The 27,987-nt window shown below is 39.3% G+C and overlaps 1 protein-coding gene across 1 annotated transcript; it reads right to left on the bottom strand.

Annotated features, from left to right (window-relative positions):
- Positions 1–67: 67 nt before the first annotated feature.
- prkci (protein kinase C, iota) lies at positions 68–27,793 on the bottom strand. Its single transcript, XM_023425409.2, has 18 exons — positions 27,467–27,793; positions 19,076–19,197; positions 16,390–16,479; positions 14,720–14,770; positions 13,898–13,983; positions 13,345–13,482; positions 13,161–13,215; positions 12,086–12,141; positions 10,960–11,136; positions 9,841–9,938; positions 8,441–8,527; positions 8,214–8,349; positions 7,998–8,085; positions 6,463–6,588; positions 5,911–5,990; positions 5,471–5,560; positions 1,992–2,107; positions 68–1,903 (listed from the first exon to the last, which is right to left on the bottom strand). Exons 1-18 carry the CDS (start codon positions 27,547–27,549, stop codon positions 1,816–1,818), a joined length of 1,767 nt encoding a protein of 588 aa, XP_023281177.1. The 5' UTR covers positions 27,550–27,793; the 3' UTR covers positions 68–1,815.
- Between the last annotated feature and the right edge of the window lie 194 nt (positions 27,794–27,987).

Raw genomic sequence — 27,987 nt, 5'->3', positions numbered from 1 at the left:
GTACTCCTCATGACAGGTAAATTGACTAAATTGATGGATTGCTCCTTGAAATGAATGACACAATCACTTATTACCACAAGGAGAGAAATAAAATGTTTATTTTAACATCTGTGTTTTTTCTTTGCACACTAATAATAAAGTTCAGCAGAGTCCTGTGGGCGGTAAACACCCCCAAAACATAACAAATACAACAAGAGTGTTTCCACCGGGTTCACCCCAGTAACATTTTGGAATCATGTAGTGATAAAAAAATTCATAATTAAACCCGATTCACAAAAACGTAACAATAAAGCAGAAGTAACATGTATAACAGATGAATGAATTCCTCCTGTCACCATGTGAGCCCAAAAATATTTTCCAAGTAGACAGAAGCTTCATGCGTCATCACTTAGTGTCATTAGTCGAGGGGTAGAGAGTTGCTCTTCAGAGCTTTTATATGCTTTAAAGCACTTTTACAAAATATCTGATGAACTGTGGGTTAGATATGGTAAAAATGGAGCACAGCAGACAGATTACAGTTCTCGAGCCACGTTTCAGGACCACAACTGCACTGTGTCATGACTCTCTACTGAGCTCTTGTTTCAACTATCACTTGGTATTTTTGATTTACAATAAAAAGACATACATGGAATGGAGAAAGTACAAAAAAGATAACAGACCATAACTTTCAGAAAGGCATAGTATTAAAAATTAGCAAAAAAAAATCTGAATATATAAATTCTATGACTTCGGACAGCACATCTTTCGTATATATACTGTACCTTCTAATACGTACCAGCAAGACATTTTTCAGAAAAATGTTTTTTTGGTCCTGTGTAAATGTATATTTCATGGATGGTCTGCACAGTAAAATTAAACCTGTGCTCCAGCGTTCAGGTACTATGTGCTACTCTTCCAGCCCATTTCCCGGCATAACAAGCTCTTTCATTCACAGTTTTGAGTATTCACTCATTATTAGTGTTGGTTGGATACTGCTGTTTAAATTCCTTCATTCTGGGAGGAGGGACTCGAAGTAGACTCACTCTATTTTCCAGATGTTGAGCATTTATCTAAACGACAAAGCCTGAACTTTTTTTTTTGGTTCTGTTAACACTCAGAACAACACACATGATGACTGCTATGTTGTTAAATAAAACATGAGAAAAATATATAGATTTTTATCTTTTTCTTTTTTTAAATGCTAGTGTTATGATTCTGTTTCCTCTACAGAAGGGATGTTGGGACAAAGCAAAATTCAAAACGACTTTATGATGATTTAAGTTGTCAGTTTTGTCCGACTGTGGCTTGAAGCTAAAAAAAATGCCTTGTCTAATGTTTATCCTCAATAGTAGTTTCATATATATATATATATATGTGCACAAATAAAATATGCATTGAAAACACCCCACCAGCTGGAAGGAGAAGATGCTCAGTTCATCTGTCAGGGGATGTGCCTCATCTCTCGCACCCCGGTGTACAGCAACCTTGGAAGAACTTTGTAGCCTCGTTGGCTACTGATAAAGAGGCCCCGATGAGTAAAATTGATATCAGTGCAGATTTACATGATATAAAAATAATTAAGAAAGAAGGTAGGCTTAAGGGCAAGTGGTTATAAATGGCAGAGTGTGAGACTGGTTTTGGCAAATAAGCGTTCTACTGTGCATGTGCGGCCCTCGAACAGAAGGTTGATGTCGTCGGGTTGTCTTGTAACCATGCAGCCTGAAGACACTGAGACACCATGTAACACGTGCATGAGTGTGTGTGTGTGTGTGTGTGTGTGTGTGTGTGTGTGTCTGTTGTGGGTGGGGGGGTATATGGGCACAGACGTCACAGCCCTCACACACATTCCTCCGCCGACATCAGGAGTGGATTGATGTACTCGAATCCTTCAAACTCAGACTGGTCAATCTTCTTGACAACGTCACTGCGATGAACAAAGACACATGTAAATTACAAGTTTTATATTAGATCATAATAGGATGAAAGAGGGAGCCAGTGAAATGGGAACTCACTCGTCATCAGGCGTAAGCTGGATGGGCTCGTTAGTGAACTGGGCATCAAAGTTGTCCAGTCCAAATTCCCCTGAGATGTTGGGCTTGAACGGAGGGACCACCTGCTTCTGCTCCAGCTGAAATAACAACACAGACAACAGGTGGGAACATTAAAAACACATGTGATAACTGAGTATGAAGAGTAATACTGAGCTACAACGACGATTAGTCTGATTAGTTGATCATAATCAAAATTAATCTGCAGGTACTTTGATAGGGCTGAACTATGTTAATTTCTAAACATGTGTGTGTGCAAGTTAGAGATATCACTTGCTTCTCATTGTTCTTTTTAAAAATCAAAACTAAAGCTGCAATAATTAGTCAATCAAATAGTCAACAATTATTTTGATAATTCATTCATCCTTTGTTATTCTGTTATTTGCTGCTACTTTGACATTTTATAGACTAAATGATTACATTAGCCAAAATAATCACTAGATTAATTGATGGAGGAAATAGTTGTTCCAGCCCTAGAGTAATAGTCAAACTGTAAACTGGTCTAGAGACAAGTCTATTATTTATTTAAAACGCATTGAAAACAACATAAAAACATAAAGACACTTCAGTCTTTCTTAGGGCCATCCCTCCTTAGATTTGTATTCAGTTTCATTTTCTTTTACCGTTGCAAAAGGATGAAAAATAAAGTGAAAATTTCACGGACATGACAAAAATAGACAGTAATACAATACAAAGACAGACAAAGGACAAGGATGACACACAACGCATTCGACATACACTTGCACAATAGCAAAAACAGACCGGACAGAAAAAGTGAAAGAAAAAGCAAATATAGCTATAATAATATTTTATAAGCCACGAATGTTTATGTGTAGAAGTATCCTATTTCCATAAATAAATCCTTCATGTGACTGACCAACATCTTTGATTAAAGCCTTCATGAGGAACCTGTACTTCAACCCCTCACCTCACACTCAAGCAAGCCAACAACTGCTCCCACTGCAGGTCAACAGGTGCACTGCAGGGCAAACTTTAAGGTTAGTGTGTGTCGCTGTGTGTGCGTGTGTTGGGAGAGGGAGAGGGTGAGGGGTGGGGGTGGGGGTGGTGGTGGTGGTGGTGGGGTAGGTGTAAGCTGATCTCCCCAGACACTCTGACCGACTGCTGGGTTTCTGCTCCAGACCAAACAGGGAAAAAGAGGTCATGGTGATCCCTGACAAGCTGCCCTGTCTGTCTGAAGGTCTGAAGGTCTGTCTGTCTGGCTGCCTGTCTGTTCGTCCACCGGTGCATGTGTCTGTCATTTGTTAAAGTCACTTCTGTCTGCCTCTGAAGATGAAACATGCCGAATCATTTACACCTGTGCAGAGTTTCATAACTACACTTCCTGTTCTCTACAGACATTTTGATACAAAGCAGTTCAAACTTTTGAACTAAACCAGTTCAACTGAGTTAATTAAGGATTAAATTAAGGATACAACAGCATGTCACGGTTCTGCTGGTTCACCAAGTTCAATTTAAGAGGTTTCTTTAACCATTAGAGGATTCATAAATTCATCTATCAACACAGATAGATTGCTAGCTATTTTGATAATTGATTAATTTCACTTTTCAAGCACATAATCCAAAAATGTGTCAGATTTATTGTGTTTTATTATTGTAGAGTGAATATCTTTGTGTTTTGGACTTTTTATTCTTATCAACTTGAGTTCTAGCAATGTGCTTTTTTACCTGACTTTTTATAGACTAATCTTATATTAAAAAATAAATCAACAGATTAATCAATACTGAAAATAATTGTCATTTTGCAGTCTTGTAAGAAACTATATCTAGATCAGCCTGTTAATCTTTTTAATGTGTTGACAACACACCACAACTAAGACTTAAGTTTCATTCTACGGTTCAAGGTGTCATGTAACAGGAATCTTATTCACTCTGAAATGATGATGATGTTACTCATCTCTGAAACTGAGAACAGGAAGCTTCATAAATAACTCTGAGTGTCATTAGTTCTGGTTTGACTTTCACTGGGATTCTCATAAGTGTTACTTGCTTAATATAGTCAAGTCAAGTCAAGTCGGTGTTATTTATATTTCCCTTTGAGGCAAATCACAAAAGGTCTTTCAGGTCTTCACCATCTGTGCAGACTAACCGTAAATACATGCCCACATGTTAATTTCCAACAACCTGCTCCACTTGATCATAACAACACTCTCATAGTTTTAAAGCATCGGAAATACACATGGGTTGCACATGTGAATATATTTCAGTGCTTTGGAAATTTTCTGGTGTCCTGATTGGCACTTTTGTTATGTTACTTCTTGATGTAGTTTCTGACAGTAAATGAACTCACTAACTGTTGATGGTTTCAGTGTGTCATTCAATTCAAATCCAACTCTGGAGAGCGAGATTTGTTTTTCTCTTCACATTCAAATATATAAATTATTAGTTTTTCTTCTACCCATTTTGCCTTGAAGGTTCCAACTTTAATTTCATATTCATATTTTATTGGACACTGATAGGCTGAAACCTTATGACCATGGACACTCTGACTGCTCTGAAGCTACGCAGCTCCATATGCAGCAGGGTGTGATGCTCTGCATGTTGTGACACAGTCCTCTGATAACCATCATTAAAATGTTGTGAGACTTGTGCCACAGTAGCTGTAGGACCAAACAAGATAACCCGCATCGTGTTTGACCCTCCTCACTCACCACAGCTGACTGGGAGCACCCCACGAGCGTTACCGTCTCGAAGATACATACCACAGCTTGAGAAAAAGTAACACCAACCTCTGAGACTACTGGAATTTGACTGAAGCTTAGTCTATTTCAGTATTTTACTTCACAAGGAACTTAAAATACAATTATTCCTTAACAATGAAGCTGAAATTAGACTTTAATTAATGGCTTCCTTCTGAACATGAATTGTTGTTTCACCATCTGATCGCTCAAAAGACTTCCCTGTGTGATATAAGAATAGGAAACATACATCCAGAATTCAACGTTTCAGCTTCGTCGTGAAGACGGTCAGTCAGTGAGTGATGTGTCTCCGCTCATGCCTTTCCATCTTTGGATTCCTGTCTCGGTTAGTCAGCCTATCTGCTGTTGTCAGTCTTCTGCCTGGCCTGTTTGTTTCTTGTTTCTGTTTTCTGTGTGCCTGCTTTGCACAAGGACGTGGAGTCTTGTCTCATCTCATCGCTAATAATCCTCAGCTTTGACAGAGCTTCTACGCCTGCAGGGCAGGGGAGAGAGGGTGACCCCATGCACTTAGATTTGACCTTCTGCTGTCAAGTAGCATCTTTCCATTTTTCTTTCTCTGTAGGATCGATACATGGATTGATTTTGACCTATTTGGCACACGGCATGCACCAGTACTGATTTCCTTCATTACAAATTATGATGAAATTCGTGATTAAAGCGAAGCATGAGGTGATTCAGGAAAAGGAGAAGGTGGAGAGAGAGAGGAAATGAAAGTGAATGACTCACAAGGTCCCAGTCGACATTGCGGAAGAATGGATGGCCCATGATGTCCGCAAAGCCTGTCTGAGGGTGGCAGCCTAGACGCTCCTTGGGATCCTGTGGGAGAGAGGGTGAGAGTAGGTTGAAAGACAACAGACATGATGGTGTTGGAGAGAGACAAAGAGTCAGACAACAGGAAAGAAAAGGTGGAGAAGGTGAGAAAGGAGAGAATTTGCAAGAAAGGTGGAAAAGAGGAGTTTGGTGAGCAAAAAAGTTTAAAAAGTGTATAAAGTGTGGATGAAAAGGGACAAGAGCCACATTGAGACACAGAGAGGAAGGGGAAGTACAGAAATGCAAGACAGCGAGAGAGGGCACTTTCGACTGAGGCCATAATAATATCTTTGTCAAGGGCCAGCAGGAGCAAACACTGTATAAGATTGATCCAGGCCTATCTGACCCCTTCTTACCTTGTTGAGAAATCCCTTGAGGACGCTGGCGGCTTTGACTGACAACGAGCGGGGGATTCTGATTTGTTTTTCCAATATAACTGCAGGAGGTGAGAGAAAAGGGGAGAGGGGAGGGGTGCACAAGAAGAGGAGAGGGTGAGACAGACAGTCCCCTGGGGCTAAAATGACAGAGGACAGAACTGACACTGCTGCACTTATGAGTAAGAGTTCAATCCTGTCAGGTATCCTCATGTTGAACATACATTAAAGAGCCTTTCAATGCGGTGTCAATAGTTTTTGATAGAAGTGTCTTGAAATATGACTTAGTCTGTCAAGTGGGACATTTTAATTCCCAGCTATTCAACATTGCCAGGCAGTTATAAGAAAACAGACACATTGTGAGACTGTATTTACGACAAAAACACACATGTATTCACACATTTCCCTGTAACAGATGGTATGTGTCTGGTACCGAGAGAAAGCCCTTAGAAAGGTGTCAATACAAAGGTGTTACATGCTTTCCACAGAGCTGTTTTTTCCTCCAGTTCTGAATCTCAGCGGTGAGTGTTTTACCTTGGAAGAGGTAGTCTTCTGTGTTCTGGTCCGGGTTGTCGGAACTCCCGACGATGTCGAAGGGCGACCGGCCCGCCATCATCTCGAACATCAGCACGCCAAGCGCCCACCAGTCCACACTGAACCCTGAAGACACACACACATTGTACGTGACAGATTATATTTATGACAAGAAGGAAACACAGATAGAAAAAGGATGTTCGAAGCAGCAGAATGAATGGCAGTGTTCAAAACAACCATTTAATCTCTTTAGCAGGCTGAGAGGGCAGAAATACAACAGCTTTTGTGGGCAGCCTCATCAGTGTTCAAAACCTGTGCCTACAACCAGGAAATAAGATGAGCAGCATATATATCTAATGTTTAAAAAGGCTGAAGGGAGATAAAAGGTTTGATGAGAGATTTGTTAAAGTCAGGGAACAGGATCCAAAATGAAATCCCCTATCTGAACCAATTCCTGATAGCATACAAAGACTTTCCCGGGTAATTCCTTTTTTGATAGTTTCTCACACCTCTCGTACTTTTTAAAGTCTGAGGCAAAACCATTTGTCAGATCAACTCAACAACTTAACTGTTTGTCTTCAAGATCAAAATAAGCAAACTTAGCTGGTTTCTATTTTCTGCACAGGGGACCATTATGGGTCTAAAGATTATAGTGCATTGCACATGCCTGTATTGGTATTTTCATGACATTGTGAAAATTGGCCAGCATGTACAATAGCAGGACTCTGACACTGAAGCAGCTGAATGGAGTTCAGGCTTCGTTTATTATATCATTCACTCATGTGCTTTCCCCCATTGTGACCAGTTAAAATGTTGTTGTGGAAAAAGGCCTATTGTGCTCACATGTAAAAAATGAGTTAACATGCAAAAACACTGGTATGATCCTTGAACAGTGGAACTTGTTGCTATGATACCACTTTTGGTAACCAGGGAGCTCTTTTTTCTATTTTTATTGTATTGTGTTTGTAGATGCATGTAAGTGCAGCACACACTTATGATGTAGAAAATGATGTTTGACTGAACGCTTGTAACTACATCTTTGTCCCTAACAGCTGAAAGGTATTAACTGTGACCCATACACATTAGTGAACCTAAATTCCATTTGTTTAAGTCATGTATATATATATATAATAAGGAGTTAAGATAAAAGCAGCATTCATTCAGAGGAGGTCACAATTGCTTTAATTATCATTCTTATTGTTTCTTTCAAATATATTTGTTCCTTTGTTGATTCTATTCTATTGATTTAGTTCCTTTGCTCAATTTTAGCCTTTGTTTCCGATTTTCTATTCCTTTAAGTTTTGACCTTATTTTTTCTTGGGTTTTTTTTGCTTGCTTTTCTTCTTTGTTTTTATAGTATGTATATTTACTTGAATAAGACCTTTTAAATGGTGTCGATAACCCAGATACTGCACCACTGCACATCCATAACGCAATCAGCATCTCAGATATTCCTGCACAATGCCTCATATTCTGTATCACACCAAATCATCAGATAGCATGTCTGGTAAGTGCTTGTGTGTTGTAATTCTCACCGTAATCCTCTCCTCTGAGTATTTCTGGGGCGATGTAATTGGGGGTACCACAGAAAGTGCTCGTTGTATCGCCTGGTCTCAAGCCCTCCTGCAAAAACAAAAAATATCATAAGCTGTGAGATCATCTCAGCGGCCTGTAAACTGACTCTTCTGCAGCTTCGCAAGTTCTTTTATCCAAAGTCCATTATGATATCAAGAGAGCCTGAAAAACCACACCTTGCACATGCCGTAGTCTGTAAGTTTGATGTGTCCCTCTGAGTCCAGCAGCACATTGTCTAGTTTCAGATCTCTGTAGATGATTCCTCGTTCGTGGAGGTAGTTAAGCGCAAGACTGATCTCTGCTGAGTAGAATCTGAAAAGGGGAATGAGCAGTTTCTCAAAATCACATATGACTACTAACAGAAAATAAATGGCATTAGTCTTATTCTTTTGAATGATTTTACCTGGCGTGTTCTTCTGGGAGTTTCCTTTGTCTCTGCATGTGGAACATGAGATCTCCACCGTTCACATATTCAATAACAAAGAAGAGCCTGTGAAAGAGGGAAATACTGAGTTTATCTTTTCACTTCGACACATAATTAGTCATTTGCATGGGACCAGGATGAGGATGAGGACCTGAAAACTTCAAAAATACGATTCTTAACATCAATGATCAGTAACTAAAAGAGAAAAAAAAAAGCACATAAGCAGACACACCCACTCCAACTTCTTGGACACAAAATGTCAACAAAAACTAAAATAAAAACAAAAAAGGCAGAGGAGTTGAGAATTTTGTGTGATTTCTGAGGAGTTTAGAAAATGCTGAATTCCTCATTTCCTTCAGCTTGATACAGTTTGGCATTTCCCTTATTTACTTGACATTTCTTGTGAGCTTTTCTGACAGGTATGAATTTGGAAAAAGGTAATAATACTTGTGGGGGTGTTTCCTTGCTACCAATCAATCAATCAATCAATCAATCAATCAATCAATCAATCAAATCTGTTCATACCAAGGATTTTTTTCTTTCTGGACTTTGCTGGATTTAGCTATTAAGTCATTTGTGTGTTTTGAATGTTTAATGTCATAAAGAAATGCCCAAGATTTGAAATCAGGGGCTTTCACCTTGATGGGGATCTTCCTTTAACCTTAACCATAACTGCACTCTTTTCCGAACCTCAATAAAGTGGTCTGTTTACATAAACCACAGGAGCCATAGGGGAGGAAACACTCTTACTGAAATCACTCATACATATTGTTTTGTAATTCATATGGCAATTTTGACATTTGTTTATGACTTTTTATGACAGGGCAGTTAACCACCATAGTCCAATGAAAAATACATTGCGTCAAAGTGTTGATTGTTCATTTATCTCGTGTTCAAAATCATCTTTTGGTATAGTTTATATAAAAATACTTTGCTCTTATCTTCCTGCAAGTATTCTGCAAGTATTATATTGTTGGTGACTCATCTTGAACTCAGGGGAAGATACATAAATTTATCCTCTCAAATGTGATGTGGGGTGAACAGCAACCCTCAGCTGACTGTTTGCTAGTGGTTGCTCAACAGAGCAGTATTGTAGTAGGATGTGACTGTTTGGATGTCAGCTGACTAAAAGTTTGTTTACATTTACAAAGCATGTGGTTGAGGTCTAGCTGATTCATTGAACCATTATGCTCCACCTCCTGATCTAAAAAATGCAAGAAAGGCTGGCGCAGGTCTGGTGGCTTCTCTGTGACTTTAAAGGTTATTTTGTTACATTTTCAAATCAAGATGTCAAACTTGATTGTTTTTCCCCACATTCTTGCCGACTTTCCCAAGCCGTGAAGTAACCATGTGACACGCACAGGGGAAAATGCCATCACCTGCTTTCTGTCTGGAAACAGGAGTGGAGGCCCACCAAGAAGGGATGATTAGAGGCCTGCTCAAAGACGTGCTTTTCTGTTTGGACCCAGTCAATGTCCTGGAAGAGGAACACACAAAGACACAACCAAATGTCAATCAGAGATCTGTCTCACATAGTACCCTTGAACTTGTAAAAGCTGAATAAGCACAGAGCTCGATCGACCATGCTACAAAGCTCGAAGTTCGCTCATGTATGGTGGCCAGCGACAGAAGAAAATGGCTGAGCCAGTAGAAGCATCACCAGGCCTCCATCGATGGCTGGATGATTATATGTCTGGACACGGATGCTGCTCACGCTGACAGGGCAGGGACAGCAGAACACTTCACCATTGATCGACAGGCACTTGTCAATTTGTCAATCACGCTAAGTGCATCTAATCAAGGCTAACTACTCCAATTGCCGCTGGCTGTGCTGCTACATGTGTTCGCCTAGATCAATTTTTGATGACATGATGGTTTATCTAAACCTTTTTAGAAAGACTGATGGCTTCAAAGAAGTCTGTCAACTTGCCTCAAAGTGTTTCAGACAAGACACAATCGAATGAGACAAATGTTCACTGTGTTATGAATAACAGCTCCCATTGATTGTGCTAATTACATTAATTATACATGGCAGTGACATAAGGCTGATGACCACGCTATTAACTAACCTTCTCACATGTCAATAGATAAAGTGTTCTGTTATTGTCACACTGTACAGACTTAAACAGGCAGTTTCTTAAGTGGATGTACACCTTTACACCTCCCAAAGCAGATGGCTGGTCTAACCAAACTAAAAGATGCAGTGTACCGAGTCACTTGTTCTGCTATAAATAAATAAGATAATATGAAAATGTCTAGAGCTGAAACCAGAAAATTTATTGCAACTATTTTGATAGTTATTAATCACTGAAGCCAGTTTTTTTTTAACAAATAATAATAATCATCAATTCCTGGTCCTGGATTGTTCATTGTGAGTATTTTTGCTGCTTCTTGAAAATTGTGAATATGTAACTTCGGGTTCTGGGAAGCTGATGGCAATTTTTCACTCCTTTTTTTCATGACAAAAATCAGCATTGTTTACTGCTATTCTTGTTTACCTCATCGTCATTGACCAGCTCCTTCTTGACCACCTTCATGGCGTAGATACGCTCGGTCTTCTTCAGCTGCACCAACAGCACCTTGGCGTAGCTGCCTCTTCCAATCACCCTCAGCAGATCGAAGTCTGCTAGGCCCAGACTCGAAGGCGATTTCCCCGTGTCTCTACTGCTCCGTGCCTGGGAGGAAGTTATGGAGGGAAAAGCAAGAAAGATAGTTTTTTTTTCATTGAAGTATTGATCGAACGAATGATTTGGTTTGGGCAAGAGGGTGATTTCCTTTGGGTGATTTTGTAAATGAAGTTTAAACTGCTTCCAGCTCCACTTTTTGAAAATAAATCTTTGTAATGATCTTCTTGTCTTAATTAAACACCATTATGCTGCCTCGGTAAGAGGAGGCACTCGCTGTATCACAGTCCTTCTTCTCTGTGAACCTGAAAACCACCTTCACCATCTCCTCACCTATCTTCCTCACTCATCCCTCCTCTCCTATAATCTATTCTGTACTGAACCGTTTCCACTAGCTATCCATCTAACCTCCCTTCACATGACAACCTGCCTTCCCCAGAGTCATACATGGACCCGTAGATAAGATCATTTGGCTTGCTCTCTTTTATCTATGTCTATCTGTGTCCAACTCGATCCTTTCTTTATCCATCTCCAGCTCTCCTGCTCCGTTCAACAAACCCCCACCCCAAACCCAAACTACATCTTGGGCCATTAATCAGCCTCTGGTGTTAAGAGCTGTGATAAAAGGTTACTTTATTAGCTCCACCAAAGGAAATCAATACCCACAGCACTGCAAAAGTGCCTGCATCTGTATGCTCTCTATATCACATATCCACAGCAGGTGGGAGAAGGATCGCCCAAATGTACAGCCTAGCAAAATAAGTGGACTAAAGCCTGCTTCCAATTACAGGTGATCTTATTCTTTCTCCTTCTCACGTAAACAGTTTTTTCTCTGTCTGAATACACACACACAGACACACACACACACACACACACATACACATACACACACACATATACACACACACACACACACACACACATATCCATCTAGTCAACATGACAGGTTGACAGACTGTGAGTCATACATCAACAGTGTTTGAAAAGATTTCTCTCTCACCTCTTTCTCTTCTCCATCGTAAGTCAAGCTTTCTCTGGAGTCTTTATTCTGAGGGCCTGAGAGAAGAGAGGAGAAAGTGACAGACAGACAGAAGGAGAGGGGGAGGCAGGAGAGGGGAAAGAAATAGGAGAGATGAGAGAAGAAGGAGAGAAAGTAGGTGATAGACTGTCAGATGCTTTGTTCACAGCCTTGCAGTGCCTGAGTAATTTCTCTCTGCCTGGTTAGACAAGAAAATACCCTTTTGTATCCACAATATAACACCACCAGAATATTTAAAATAACAGCAACAAAATAAAGTAACTCTATTCTGTAGATAGATACATAGAAGAAATGCTTGTACATGCATTGTCATATAATATGAGTACTCTCACACTATAAACAATTGAAGTTTAAACATTATTAGGTTTATTTTAGCATATATGCATTTAAAAAGAAGCTCTAGTTAAAAAAATTCCATCCAAGTGTCTCCACCATTGTGCCCCACAACTACCCAGGTCGCCTGTGCGCATCTAGAAGGAGCTTCAGATACCTCCCTAACAATAGCAACAATGATCCTAAGCTCTCTCATTCCAGTCAGCCTCTCAACCACCTGACTGGACTTAAGTCTGGTGCTGTAGGTAAAACCCCAAATGCAGCTTCGACCCAGACATGTAGTCTGGGTGAAATAAAGATACACAGACGCCAGCAACCACTTGAGATCTTTTTATTTATTCTTGAAGGATAATAGAGGTTATCTATTTTTCACTTAAAGGCAATAAATCCCATGAAAAGACTGGAATTAGCAATGAATTGATTTAAGTAACAAGTGCAGCCTAAAGTCTGATATTCCTCTGTGCCACAGAGCTCCATTGTTGTTTAAAAACACCTTTGAATCTTCCTGAGTTTTTTTGTGCTTTTTGTTTCTCAATCACACATACACCGTCCTGCTGCCATAAATACCCACTAGCATGCGATATCAACTGAAAATATAGAAAATATAGAATATCGCCTGCCCTGGCTTTGAGGAACAGGAGTTAGGAGCTGCAGGCAATGAGTCAAATTAAAATCTTCATTTGTGTGTGTGTGTGTGTGTTACCTGGCTGTTCAGTTTGGTCTAATTGACTCGATGGTGGCCCTGGCATGATTGGTTCCTAGACAGCAACATTCACCATTAAGTATAATCAGCACAGAAACAGAGTACAGTATGTATGAGTCATGGATGATAATGAGCCACTTCACACCATCAAGCTAATGAGTATGACATTTGTCACAGCCCTAACCTGGATCATCGGTCTGCCACACTCCACTGTGACCAGTTTGTGGCACTTCTTGTGCACCAGCAGTTTGCAGTTGATGCATTTGTAGCCTTGTCTTCCCAGACCCCAGATCCGGTCTGTACAGATGGCACAATGTGCTCGCTGCTCAGGAGGGGGGATGGAGAAAAATCATCACAAACATGCACACATTATATTCAAGAAGATGCTACGGAGACTGTACTGGTTACTGAAATATGCACTCCTGCTGGTCTAGAATAAAATCCAACCAAAGCTATTGTTCTGTGTCACCATCAACCGTCTCACTCTATCAGTCCATACAAAGACAAATTGCTGAAGGGCAGTAGATGTCTCATTGTCTTTCAAATGCACATAAGCTTGAAATGTTTTTCACAGCAGATACTTTCCCTATTACAATAATTCAACAATGAAAAAGTCAAATATGAGAAACACATAACTTTTAATATACAGAATAAAAATATTTAAAGCCAATAAAGCACGAGTGAAAGACCTTCCAGTGCAAAAATATTGTGGAACAAAACTGAAAGTCATGTCTCACCCTGTTAAAGCGTTTGGCCTGAAAGGCGTGACCGCTGGCGTAGTAAAGCTTCCTCCAGCGCCGGGCTCCACGCCGATATATGGACTCTGTGGGGAGGAAAAAGAGCTTTACCTGTGTGTATGCATGCCAACAAATGAACAAGACAGAAAATTTTACAGTTGAAAAATCACTTGTTTCTAGTGGACAAACTGTGGCTTCTCTATTCATCACTGTATTTGATTCTTTTGATTTGCTTTGTAAAATATATTTCTATGTAATTGTCTGTAATTGAACTGCTTGTCATTTATCGGCTGCCACATACACAATATGTCTTTAATGAGATAAAATCAGACCATGTATCCAAGTGGCCAATTTAACAGTTGAGCTCTATTTGTGACTAAAAGTGTGTGTGTGTAACAGAGTGTGGGAATTTTGAGCGCAGTTTTCTGCTTTGAATCTGTAGCCTAATGTTTAAATGAGTTTTTTCTTGGATGCTGTGTAACCTCATCACTGATACAATTTGTGTGCACATTTTCTTCAGACATTCTCAAACCTTTTCTACACCTACAATAATGTCAAGATGTTCAATTAACACTTCAATTTCTCATGCAGGTTAACAAAGTCTGATATACGACCTCAGGCTTTGAAATTAATTGATCCTTTCACAAAAATATACTGACCCTTATTTGAGCTAATAAGTTTGACTCTGCCATTTTGACAATCTATAAAGGATAAATGTATTCGCTGAAATGCATGCAATTTAAAACGTAAATTAAATTCAGGTCTATTTGGGACTACAGCTGTAAAATCAGGTAAAACTAACAAGTAAAAGGTTAAACTCACTGTCTTCTCCTGGACAGGGCATGCCAGGTTTCTCTGGTACACATGGGAACACTGAGAGGAACAGAAGACATCATTACATTTAGAAAGTCTTTATATTATCCTCATTTCATCTTAGGGTGGGAAGACTGACAACATTCATGTGAGAGTGTTTGTCTGCTGCTGGGTACACTTCACTTCCTCTCATCATGACGGCAGTTAAGAGTACCTGTAGCAAACCTGTCGCCTCGAGGGGTTAGTGATGAAATTCACTCATGTTTTTATGACAGTGCAAACATGTTTGTGTGCAGCATAAAAAGAAAAGGGGGGAAAAACACAATCTTAAAGAAGCCGGCAAAGATTATTTGTGTGTAAAAGACAGAGACATGCTGAGCTAGACTGGGGGCAGTGTGAGTCAGAGGCGAAGCGTGGGCTCCAGCGGACGAGCTCGTTAACGAGCAGACAAGGCGACCCCCCGCGGCACCGTCACATCCTCTCCCCCTCTCCCCCTCCTCCATTCATCCTCTGCCGTCACGCTGGCATCCAGCATCCACTGTACTCTTGACCCCTCACCTCTGATTTGATTAAAACTTTACATTAGCCCCAACAGCCCCTGTCCTCGCTACCCCCAGGTTACACGCTTATACACACACATGGCCTGTCAATCAAATGCCCCCCCCCCAGCATCAGAGTTAGCCCTGACCTCTACATTCATGAAGTTGCACAACTATTTGTCAAAAAGGCTAAGCTTAGACAAGGAAGTGAAGTAGCTCAAGGGCACATAGACAGACGTCAACAGGGGAAATTATGTTGTTTTCACAAGTCAGTGCGACATTAGCCATATGTTTTGATGCATCTGTGTTGTGTACAGTATCTAGACGTCTGTGTTCATGTTAAAGCGGACAGAAATGGAAAAGGAAAAGAACTTCAAAGCAAGCAACAGCAACACAGGCTCACCATTAAACCCAGAGAGTTTTTGGATTGATGGTGAACCAAATCGAAATATGCAATTTGCATTTTTGTGGCTTGACATTGTGCCAGAAAAAGAGAAGAAAAGTCCCATTCAAACAATTTTCAGACAGATAAACACTTCCAGACTCCAAGTAAACCAAATCTAAATGTCTATTTTGCATTATTGTTGCACCGTCATCATCAGGTTTTACTTATACTGTACTGTAATACGTATGACAGAGTGACCAGGTGCTAAGTGCTTTATTTAGGTTTCATTGTAAAGCATTGTTTTAGATTACAACAACACATTTTGCATGATATACAGTACAACTGCCTGAGTGATTATTTCTAATATCACTAGACACTAATTACTCATACTGGCAGGCAGTTAAGTGCTAACAAGTCAAGTTGCGTGCCTGGCACAACTGGCTGGATGATCTGTGTTGGCACTGCTCATCAGCTGTGATGTTGAGCCTCAGGTCTGGTGTACTGTAGATCAATGAGCACAGATAAAATGCAGCAAACCTGACTGTCATAAAAGGCTCCACTGAGAGGTGAGTGGAGCAGCAGGAGAGCATAGAGTCACAGATAACAGGCTTCTCATCTGGACCTCTTAATGTCCAAGCACCTGGACTGAATCAACATCTTACTGGCGACAGTAAACAAGAACATCCTATGAGTCAAACTGTGAAACTGTATATGTCGTTCTAAATAAACTCTGTGTGAAAAGCAGTAAGACTCACCATGGATAATGAGCTCTGAGTCTTTGTTGAGTTCGTAGAGACGCAACGCTTCCTCCAGCTCCAGCTGAGACGACACTGTGCAGGGGTCACCTAAGAGTGGAAGACATACCGGATGTCATTCACCATACTTACAGGTTACAGGAAGAAATCGGGTGAGGGACAGAAATTGGAGAATGTTTTACATCCTCTGCACTAATGTTATTCCTGCTAAACTCCCAATTAATTGAATTAGATGTTGCTTTAGTGGAGCAAAGGCAGTCACATTTTAAGTATATTAGTGCGACATGACGCTGCAGGCAGAAGACAGTATCTTCCTTTTTTGTTTGAGCATTTCAACTGACAGCACAGTGAAAGGACAGACTCTCTATTGAGAGCTTTTTTTTTACCTTGGCAACTATTTTGATAATGGCATAATGATTTTATGTTCATATTTTCAACAAAAACATTTGCTAGTTCCAAAGACTAATATGTGAGAACCTGATGCTCATCTTTGTCATACACAACAACAAATGAAATATCTTTGCACATTGAATTGAAATAACTACTATTGTTAATTTTTTCTGACATTTTATGGACAAAAACATTAATAAACAAATGAATGGACAATAAAAAAAATAATCAGTAGTGGAAGCCAAAATGTTTTTGTTTTGTTTTACCTTCTTTTAATCAAGATTTTGTCCCTCACAAATCCAAGACTCCATCCTTTTTCTTATCATTTTTTCATACATATTATCAAGTTTTCAGATTTCACATGCCAATATGTGAAAACCCTATTAGAAACCCAGTAAGGGAAACCAAGCTTCTCATTTACATGGCATTTAAGAGATCAGGTTACTGTAGAAAGCTGACAATGGCCAGGTTACTTTTAAATGCACAGAGCAACAAGACAAGCAATAACAAAGTAGAGACAATTGAGTGGTACGAAAACTGTAATTTCCAGTTCCCAGAGCAAAAGGCTGCAAGTGTAAACGGTGAGTTATGCTGTAGAGACATGACATTTAAAAACACTTCTGTCTAACCACTGCAGGTGTGATATGAATTGTAATGCATGAACTTTAAGTAAACATTGAAAAAAGCGTGTGGGTGTGAGCAGGAGCGTAGGAGACGGCAGTAGTCAATGCTGCCATTTCAAATTCTTTCCTTTTAATTGCCCAGCTGTATTTGTACACTGATCTAAGTCAATAATTAAAATACCACTCAGAGGCAGATCTAATTATTTCCTTATCATTAACAGGAGGAGTCAGGTGTAGTGCAACACGCATGGAGAAGTCGAAGTTGAAGTGTGAGTTAACACTGAGGCCAGAAATTCTATTCTTAGTGTTTCACACAACTAATCACAACGACAAACCTCCGACTTTATAAATAGCTCGAAAACAGAAACTATGACAAACAACGTATATTTAAAATGATACAAACTTCTGGTTGATATAGAACTTGTGGGTGGACTGTGACAATGATAACATCAAATGCGTCATCAATTTCTAGGTTGTTTTTTTTTTTTTTTACCAAGATATCCACTTATGGGAGCAAGTAACGATTATTTTTGTCGTCAATTAATCTGCCGACTATTTTATTTATTAACCAAGTAATAATCGTTTGTCTTTAATAGCCAATATGCCAATAGTCCAAAACCAAAAGATATTTAATTTGGTGTTGTGAATTTCACACCAACCAAACAGCATCATGCACTGTTACTGTAACTTTGCAGTTGGCTGACAATATTAAATAAAATAATAATTTTATTTCAGTACACACTCACACATTCTACAGGTGGTATTTTGTATCCATGACTGTGACTGAAAGGAGCGTCATGTCTGATAAGGGATGCACTCCAGGTGAAAAGTATTTTTGACAATTGACCTATTATGTCAGTCTACCCGAGTCTTCTAATCAAGTTACAGATTAATGTTTTCTATTGTTGTTTGTGTTTACATGGAAATTACCTCAACAAGTTTATGATACATGGGGATTCAAAATTCAGTTTCAAAGCTCAGCAGATCACATTTAACACAACCTTTCCGGTGGTTAACTATTTTTATAACTAGGGTTATAAAGGGTATAAAGGTACATTTTCTAATTATTGTAATCATGACTTGAGTTCACATTGCACAGCCATGTTTGCGGTTTCCATGGATGGGGCAGTAGGAGAGACAGCAACCACTGACAGAGTACTTCATTACACCCATCAAGCAGCTTTTCTGTCTCAGACAGGCTAATGACTGCAATGACTGTATGTGGGTGGCAATCAGTGGGAGCTGATCTGAGTCTAATGAGTTTAGGCAGGCTGACCTTATCCTGAGCAGAGCAATCTGATGGCTCCATCTTTCCTTTGACACTATTACTGCTGCCTGACTAACTGGCTGACAACAAGGAATTGGGGGGGGGGGCGTACACTTTCTTGACAGACAAGAAAAGACTGAGCCTTACAGTCAAGTGAAATGGTAGTGCACGTGTGTTCATGTTAACACATACCACGGTGGCAAATTCTGGCAAAATCAGACAGTGGATTCATTGGTTGTTAAATCTATTTGATGATGTGGTGTGTAATCTTCAACTAGACTTTTGTTTAGTTTGTATATTTTTCATGTAAGGAGAATTTTGTAAAAACATCAGCATTTCTCTCATTCCTCCACGTGAAGTACAAGTGGAGAGAAACAGTGAAGGGTCGAGGGTAAGGGAGTCGTACCTTCCTCATCGATCCACTTCATGGTGAAGAGCTGGTCGTTGTCCATGGAGCACATGTCCCTCACTTCCCCGTACAGACCCTCATATGAAATGGATGGCTCAAAATGGGTAATCATGATGTCCCTGTAGAAAAGACGAATAAGTATAATTGACCATTACATAGATGCGATTAAATAGTAAGCTAATAACAGAATAAGAATAAAATCTACCACCACCAACACAGAAACTATTATCTGTAGTAATTCCAAAGCAACCAATGTCATTAGAAACATTTAAAATGTATTCATCTTTGTAAGCGTATAGCTTCTTCTATTGAGTACCAATTATAAAACTGATTGCCATCTCATTAAAAAACACAGCTAATGATTATTCTAATTATCAATTAATCTGAATTTCTTTCTTTCAATTAATCAATTAATTAAAATGGTTAAAAATGCCAAGTTGACATGTTAATCCAGCATAGTCCAAAACTCAAAAATATTCAATTTACTATCACTACTATAAAAGTAAGAAAAACAGCAAATTTACAACTCGTAGGCCATAAGCCAGAAATAATTTCCTCTTGACCATGTGATTATTTAATTCAAACAATTTAACAAAAGCACAAACACACACACACACTAAAGATAACACACTCATAATTTATTTTGATTATTAATCATTATCTATTAATCTGTTGATTGTTTTCTTCAATAAAATAACACAGAATAGTGAAAATCTATCAAAGCTTCCCAAAATCCATGACATCTTGCTTGTTTTGACCAAAAGATACACAATTTAAAATCAAGTTAAACAGAAAAAAGCAGCAAATCTTCACATTCGAGAAGCTGGTATCAGAAAAAGGTTGCTATTTTTATTTGATATCTGACCAACTCATTAATCCACTGATCAATAATTAGGGCACTTATTATTATTTGTCATTAAATCTTTCCAACTCCCTCCCTCTCACTGATGCGTTCAAAGAAAAAACTTGGGAGAGTGGCACACTTTCGATGGAGAGGGAAAAAAAAAAGAGGTGCGAGAGCGTCATTTTTTTCCCCAAACACTGCCGTGTGTGAGTCACTGTCTCGCAGTCTGTCACATTTGTGTGTGCATTCATCTGTACAGCATGATTGTGGGTGTGAGAAAGAGAGCAAAAACAAGCGCGAGAAAGACTGCAAAAGAGTGAGGGAGGCAGAGAGAGGGAGAGAGAGAGGGAGAGACACAAGCAAAAACAGAATGAGTCATAGATGATTGTGATCGCTGTGGTTAAGGCTCACTGTTTACCACTGCACTCCATTACTTCCCTGAGAAGCAGGAAAAAAAACCCCTCAACACTTGGCTTACTGCCCGTAATCAACAAGTACATCACACCTTGCCTCTTCAGTTCACACTGACATAAACAAAAACACTCAAACATTACGGTGAGAGGTGGGATAAGAAAAACGTAGAGCATCTATCCCTGTGGACAGGATCATCTGTCCGTCATCATTTCATGGCAGCGTTAAGATTGATGTCGCCTGCTCCCAGCCCTGTGGCCAGCCTCAGCTGTGTTTATGACCCAAGGTGGGGGATGGAGATTGTACACATGAGCTTTTACAGGTTTGCAGGCGACAGGAGTCTGAGCTCAGGGGTCAGGATCAGGAGCAAGCGGGGAGGCAAAAACGAGGGGAGCACAGCAAATAGATATAAGGAGGGGGTGATGTATAAAAACCACCAGCCAGGGAGTGACCTGCAAGGATAAACTCCTCTTACTCCCTTTACTGCCAACATCAAAGGTGGACCCAGATTTTCATCAACTTGAGAGCTTGATAGCAGGATGATAAAATCCCAGCACATGGGGCAAACAGTGCACACTTTCAAGGACAGCTACTGTACAAGTCCAAGGACAGTGTATAGTGTGTAAGGTCACTGTAGGGTCAGTCCTTGCCAGGAGCAAACACATAAATATACACTAGGCTGTGATTTATTGGCTGATATTTCAGTTTCACATTAGTGTTGCATGCCTCTAAAGAGTGCAGCCTCCTCAATGCCAATATTAAACTGTCTAAAAGTCACACATCAAGAATGAATAAAGCTTTCTGAGCAAGAATAAACTAATGCAAAGCTCAGACTGATGCCTTCTCCTCCTTCCTCCCTCTATTTTCTCACCCGCTTCCTCCATCCTTGTGGTGTTAATCATTGCCTGTGAGAGGGGGGAGGAATAGACTGGCAACAACACTCCTACAGTCTGATCTCTCCTCTACACCCAGCATGGCAACACAACTTCCTCTTAAACCCCTGATAACATCAGAAGATAGAAAGTGCATGAACTCTATACACACCTCAGTTCCCACACTGTGACTGTCGACAATCCAGGAAGCGTATTAATGGCAGCAGGTGACTTTAACTGTAGCACGTGTAACTGGATCTGATCTGTGGGTGTTCATTAAATACTGTTTGTCTACACTGTAATTAAAGTTAAACCACGTCTCAGTTGCCTCAAACAGCATCCACTGTGACACAGATACAGGCTCAGCTAATAGCTACAACAGTTACAGGAAGCTGGAAGAGACTATGGAGGTATAAAAATACAACGACAGCAGGGACTCAAAATACTTTCACCCAAGATTTTTCACTTTTTGAGACTGGAGTGTTATCATTTTTAAACTGATGTACAGATTTGATTTGATGCTAAAAATAGACTACTGGGAGGAGGAAAACAAGCAATTTGAATATTTTGAAATATTCGGCTCTGGGAAATTGTTATAGGTTTAGTTTACCATTTTGTGATATGTTAAATACAAAGAAATGGATCGAGAAAATATTCAGCAGAGTAAGTATCAGACTAATTAATAAAAAATAATAGACATAGTTTGCTGGTTTTCTGTGTTTTATATCATTTTAAATAAAATCTCTTTGGGTTTGGACTGTGGTTCCGACAGAACATGTGAAGGCATCACAGAGGACTCTCAGAACTTGTTTTTCATAATTTTCCTCTTTTTTTTACATTTAATAGACTAAAGAATTGATCAAAAATATGATCAACAGACTACTTGCAATTTAAGAAATATATTATTATTAAAAATATTAGTTTCTCTATTGTAATATCACTGAAGCATCACTGAAAATATGGCAAACTTGTTTAAGAGAGCTGATACAATTCGTTAATTAATACATAAGTTGATCAACTTATGTAACTAACTGTTATGTAACTTATGTCAACAAGTAAATTAATTAGCATTGAATAATCACTTTTAGTCATTTTTATGGTTTCCTTAGAGTCCTATGATGTTAAACTGAATAACCTTTGGCTTTTAATTGTTGCTTGAAAACAACAAGTAATGTGAATATGTCACCTTGAACTCTGTGATAGGCTTGATGGGCATTTTTAACTATTAAAAAATGCCAAATTTTAATATCAATCGTCCGGTAGATAAAAATGATTCTTTGTCGCAGCCCTGGTATTGGCTGAACTGACCTTAACTGAATTGTAGGTGACACCTCAGCTGTTTTGTGACTTCTGTGCTGCTTCCTTTGATATGGAAAATGCATTAGCCAATACTGCCTTTTTAACTCATTAATAACACAACATTAGCCAAAAAGAAACTTCAAAATCAGATCAAAAAGTAGTAGTAGTAGTAGCACCTGTGTTGACACAAAGAAGAGTAAGCTGTGGGATTCCTCAGAGTGACTAAGGCAGAAGAATTGTTCTGTGAGCTGCCGGGAGCTTCATCACTGGTGACTAACTGGGAGGAAGTGGCATTCCTTCGCTCAGTATTGTCCTACAGTACAGCTTAATTAAAGGAGGAGGAGGAGGAGGAGGAAGTGGAGGGGAGTGTTGGCCTGTGCCCCTGGCGTCTTAACTGCCGTGAGTAGGACTCTGCAGCCCCATCTGCGCAGCATGAAGCCATTCGTCACTGCTGAGCGCTCAAGCAGGAAGAAGGGTCAGGGTGCCTCTCTGGGCTTCCATGAGCACCTAGGACCATCCATCTCTCTGTCAGCACTGCCACGCTTGGGTATGCCCCCTGCAACACCTTCACACAACCCTCATGCACACGCTCAGAGAACAGGAATCAAATGCTAACAGAGACGCACACTGATGGAAAAACAGAAATGCACCTGCTCAAGTTGAAGTCACCAAAACAGCCACTTATCCCAACCCTATCCTCTGAAAAAAAAAAAAAACCTCAACCATCCCACTCCAACCCCAGTAAAGTCAGGGTGAATGAAACACAGATCTACCGGTCCAGACTGTAGGATTCTGTCGTCTCCAAGCAACACCACCTGTGGTGCTTAACAGGAGGGAGCCTTGAGCCTCACAGCACAATAGCACCAACCAAACGTACCCCCGCTGAGCCTGGGTACAAGGTCAGTTGGAACAACAGAGAGACAGACATGTGTACGCAAACACTTGAGCTGTATTACACACACTGTGTAGGATGTGTAGACAATACACCACAGACAATACATTACATGCATCATCAGAAGCTGAGAGTCAGTAATACTCAGACTCGGTAACTACAATCGTAAGTGTGTGTTGGTGGATGGGTGGGGGTGGGGGGTTGTATGACTTTGTGGTTCTGTGCTTGAGGGGTTTTCAGAGTAAAAGTAAACAGCAAGACAAGGAATGCTTCCCATATTCTGAACAAAGCCAAGCCTTCAAGCCCTGATGCAGATGGTGGAGTCTTTGAAAAAGAAGAGCAACTCCTTTCAAAAGGAGGAAAATAACTGAACTGCTTCGTCGAGTCGGTGTAATCCCATTTTCCTGCCAAACAACATGCTTTACACAGGAATCCTGAAGTTGATCTGGCGCATAAGAAACCTTATGTTAGTCAGTGTTGGCAACTCTGAAAAACAGTGCTCTTTCTGGCCTGAGATGGTGACACACTGGCAGTGGCATACAGAAATTTGTATTCTTTTCCAGGAAGACCAGCTGCAGAATACACAGCTCAGTCTTATGTAAGACATAATTTGAGCTGAACGTTAAGACATAGGCTTACAAAAAAGTTTTAAATTCAAATGACAACATTGTCAATATGGGGCTAAGCTAAGCTGACTGGTAAACACAGAAAGAACAATGCGTCAGAAGAGTCTTCAAAGAACAAGAAATATATTTTCCACCTCAAAAAACTCATTGACACAGAAGATGCACTCTTTGTGAAATTCTTGTTTTACTTCTACAGAGAACTGGTCCTTCTGACAAAATATAATTCATACAACATATGATAGCTAGAAAAAAAATTTAAAGCCACAAAAGTATTACTTAGCTTCAATTACTTACAGCTATATATAAAATTTTCACTCTTGTTTGACAGCTGTCAAAAAAGAAACATTTCACTGTGCTCTGTTTAAATACTTGAAATACATACAAAAAACTATTAAACTGTCAAGCCTACAAGTAGGGCAAAGGTGGCCACTGTGCAGCTGTATTACATGAGAAAAAAATAATAAAAAAATATCAAATTATGCAAATATTTGACTTGATATTGAGAGATACCCAGTATCCCAGAGTCAGAGCAGGAGTGGTGCAATAAAAAAAATCTAGCACTCACCAAAACTTAAAAAGCAAACTGTAAGTGTAGTACACTAATGTGTTCACTTTCTATAGACAATGTATGGTTTATACAGAGTTCTCAACATTGCTACACTTGAGAGCCTAAACAATTAACCAATTAGTCAATCAACAGAAAATAAAATTACTTTTACTATTCTGATAAATCATCAATTTTCAAGTAAAAATCTAAAATGTTGTTGTTTTATATTGTTGTAAACTGAAAATGTTGATTGGCACAAAGAGTCCTACGACACTCTATTCTTCTATGTTTCAGTCCATCCACTACCACCGTACAGTATCAACACCACTGTCAGTTTCTTGTCATGTGATCAGTGCCTCTGCAGCCTTGTCTACTGACCATCGGTGTGAATGAGAGCAACATGAAGACAACCTAGTGAAAGGCTGAGACTGCTACAGGCTGACACCAGTCTGCTGATGCTGACTGACAACAGACATGCACATAAATAATGGACTCAAAAAGAACACTGTACTGAAAACGGATAAGCTGAGACTTTACTACAGAGTAAAGCCATTGAAAGAGTCTGATTTAATTTTGTATTTGCATGTTGCCGAGATTTAAAGGATGTTTTAAAATATCCATATAGATCTAATATCTACTGTCTTACATCAAGAAACTAACCAGTAAAACAAATCACTCCATCAGGTGATTTCACTGATTGCTACTTTGAAACAAAGAGATTGAGCATAACATGATTACTAGGGCTGCAACTAACAATTGATAAATCTGACGTTTATTTTTTTTTATTAGTCAAATACTATCATTAATCATGTCAAAAGATTATGAATAAACAACTTTGCAGAGCTAACCCTAAACCGATTTGAGCCCATCATTACTTTTATTATATATGACTAATAGAAGGGGGAAGCCAGATAATGTCTCAACTCTTTATCAAGTTATTCCTTGAAAAATGAATAACACGATTAATCAATTACCATAATAGTTGCAGATTTTTTTCTGATGATCAACTAATCAATTAGTTGACTAACTCTTTCAGCTCTAATGTTAGATTTCTTAATCACTATGTGTGGAGTTGTTCATACTCAGACACTAGTGACTAGCACGTTTTAATTACATTGTTGGGTGTGTTGTTACAGCTTTACAACAGTAAGAAAACAGTAAGGATATGTGGCTACGACCTGATCTGTCAGTACTGATCTAATTCATTGATTTGGAGCATTATAACTCGTTTAACTCCCAGTCCTGATATCTGTAGGGAAACAACAACAACAATGATGAAATCTCAGTTTAATGCATCCTGATAATCAAATGACCAGACCATTTTTACTGCATTACCTCTTTGCCAACATTGCTGAGATTCCTGAGCAGCAACCTCATAAATACTTCACATGCTTTGCTCTGCAACATGACATCTGATGATCAACACACATAACAGAGTTCCTGAGGTGAGTCACAGAGCCAGTGAGACATACAATAGGTCTGGTTGATGTGACTTGCACTACACGTTTTTCAAGTCTTGGCTGGGCTCCAATCACTGGCTCCATCAAACAGAAAAAGTGGAACAGGGAGTGTCACACAACTAGGTGACAAATGATTTCCATCACCGCATCAAGTGCAAAACTAAAATAACATAACTACCTCAGTCAGGCTGGACGGTAATCATTGACTCTTATTTGGTATGACAAAAACTCAAAGCACTGGCATTTCCATATTCAATGATCATATATTCAGTATGATCAGGGATGTAAAGTACACTGATATTTCTTGTTGTTTCTTGCTATAATATTTATTGTTTATAACCACATGCTTCTCTTGTGTCCAAGTCTTTCCCTATCAAATAATGTTACTTAATGTAATCACCAGATTATGGTTATATGTTGCATAGATGACTGGTTAGGTTTAGGGCTGGAGCTGAAACAAGTACATAATAAATTGATTAGTCCATCAATGGAACAGAATAGTCAGCAATAACTAATATAATATATATAATTATTCAAGTCTTCTAATGAGGAAAAAACAAATATGCCAACAAATGTTCCAGCTTCTCAAATGTGATAACTTACTTTTCTCAATATTACACTGTAATAAATTCAATCTCTTTGAGTTTTGAACTGTTGTTCGCATAAAACAACAAATTTGAATACATCTCCTTGGTCTGTGGTTCACGGTATTGGGCCATTTTGCTTAGAAATAAGTAATCCAGAAAATAAAAGGTAGATTGATTGGTAGTTTACAAAACAGTGATAGTTGCAGTTGCAGTAGTGAAATGCGGCATATAGTTTTGGTGTGTAAAGTATTTCTCGATAATACCAGATGAAAATAACAGTGAAGCAACACAACTTAAATTGATTTTCTGCAACTCTGTTGCTGTGATAGTATCAACATCAATGCTCTGATTGATGCTCTCACTGCATTGATTTCCTGCCCATCCCTAAACGACATAACATCAATCTTTACACGTATGTTAACTTGCCAAAAGTGCCAGCTGGAAAATAATGTGAGTCAATCAATAATAACATTCCAGGCAGTTGTACACCTTATCAAAGTGAGCTAGTTACAGACAGATACCAAAACTAGTAGCCACTGCTAACAACTGTTAGCTCGGTCAACAACTCATCTTTACTGACTTAAAACCACTTGACAAGTTTGCTGTCTAGCTGACACATTAATTAAGTAATACAGAGAATCTGGCTTTAAACTGGCAGCGTGCCTGGACAGTTTCACCTGTCTGACTGCCTGGTCAAGTTTACCTAAACCTGGTACCCAACATTAGCAAGCCGTTAGCTGAGTTAGCTAATATTAGCCAACTGGTTAGCTGCCTTTACAAGTCGAAACCGTATACTAGTTGGCTTATTAACAACATCGATTACATGCTTGGAGAAACAACGATTTCTTACCCTTTGTAATAGGCTTTCACCCGGACTTGGTGGGAATTCTCGCCGGGGTGGGACATGGTGCTGTCCCGCAACGTCGGCATCATAAGCTCAGCAGCGGTCAGTCCGACTCACCGATGCTTTCCTTCCTTTCCTCTTAAGCTGTGTAGTTGTGTACCACGCCCAAAACACTTTGTTATTATGGTCCGTCGACTCACAGAATAAAAAACGAAGCACTTGAAGCTAAAATAGACAAATTTACCCTTTTTACGACAAACAAAAATAACATGTAAAGTAAAGGAAAACTTGCGGGGTCCGCCAAACAACTCCCTACTGCAAAGGCCTAACGACGGACGAATCCACTGTCGGAATGTTTGGGGTGACGAATAACTTATTATCTTACAGACATGTTATACTTGCGTCAAATTAATATCACTTTAAAACATTAACATGTGTCATTTCACATACATGTATAGTTAACAAAGTATAAGAAACTAATTTAACATGATTTATATCTCAATAAAGTTAAATATGTCCTTGGCCAG

The sequence above is a fragment of the Seriola lalandi genome, unplaced genomic scaffold (genome assembly GCF_002814215.2).
Source record: "Seriola lalandi dorsalis isolate HSWRI2012SDOR001 ecotype SW California unplaced genomic scaffold, Sedor1 jcf7180002054777, whole genome shotgun sequence".
NCBI lineage: Eukaryota > Metazoa > Chordata > Actinopteri > Carangiformes > Carangidae > Seriola > Seriola lalandi.
Note: the sequence above shows the minus strand (reverse complement) of the source record. Positions and strands in the feature narration are given on the sequence as shown.

What these genes read in the sequence shown, in the direction of transcription:
- prkci (XM_023425409.2), bottom strand. Translation starts at nt 27,549, where the DNA reads ATGATGCCGACGTTGCGGGACAGCACCATGTCCCACCCCGGCGAGAAT. An exon ending in GTGAAAGCCTATTACAAAGG is followed by an intron (nt 19,198 to 27,466) that starts GTAAGAAATCGT and finishes TCTTTTCTACAG; the next exon opens with GGACATCATGATTACCCATT. An exon ending in ACTCAGAGGAGAGGATTACG is followed by an intron (nt 6,589 to 7,997) that starts GTGAGAATTACA and finishes GTGTGTCTTCAG; the next exon opens with GGTTCAGTGTGGACTGGTGG.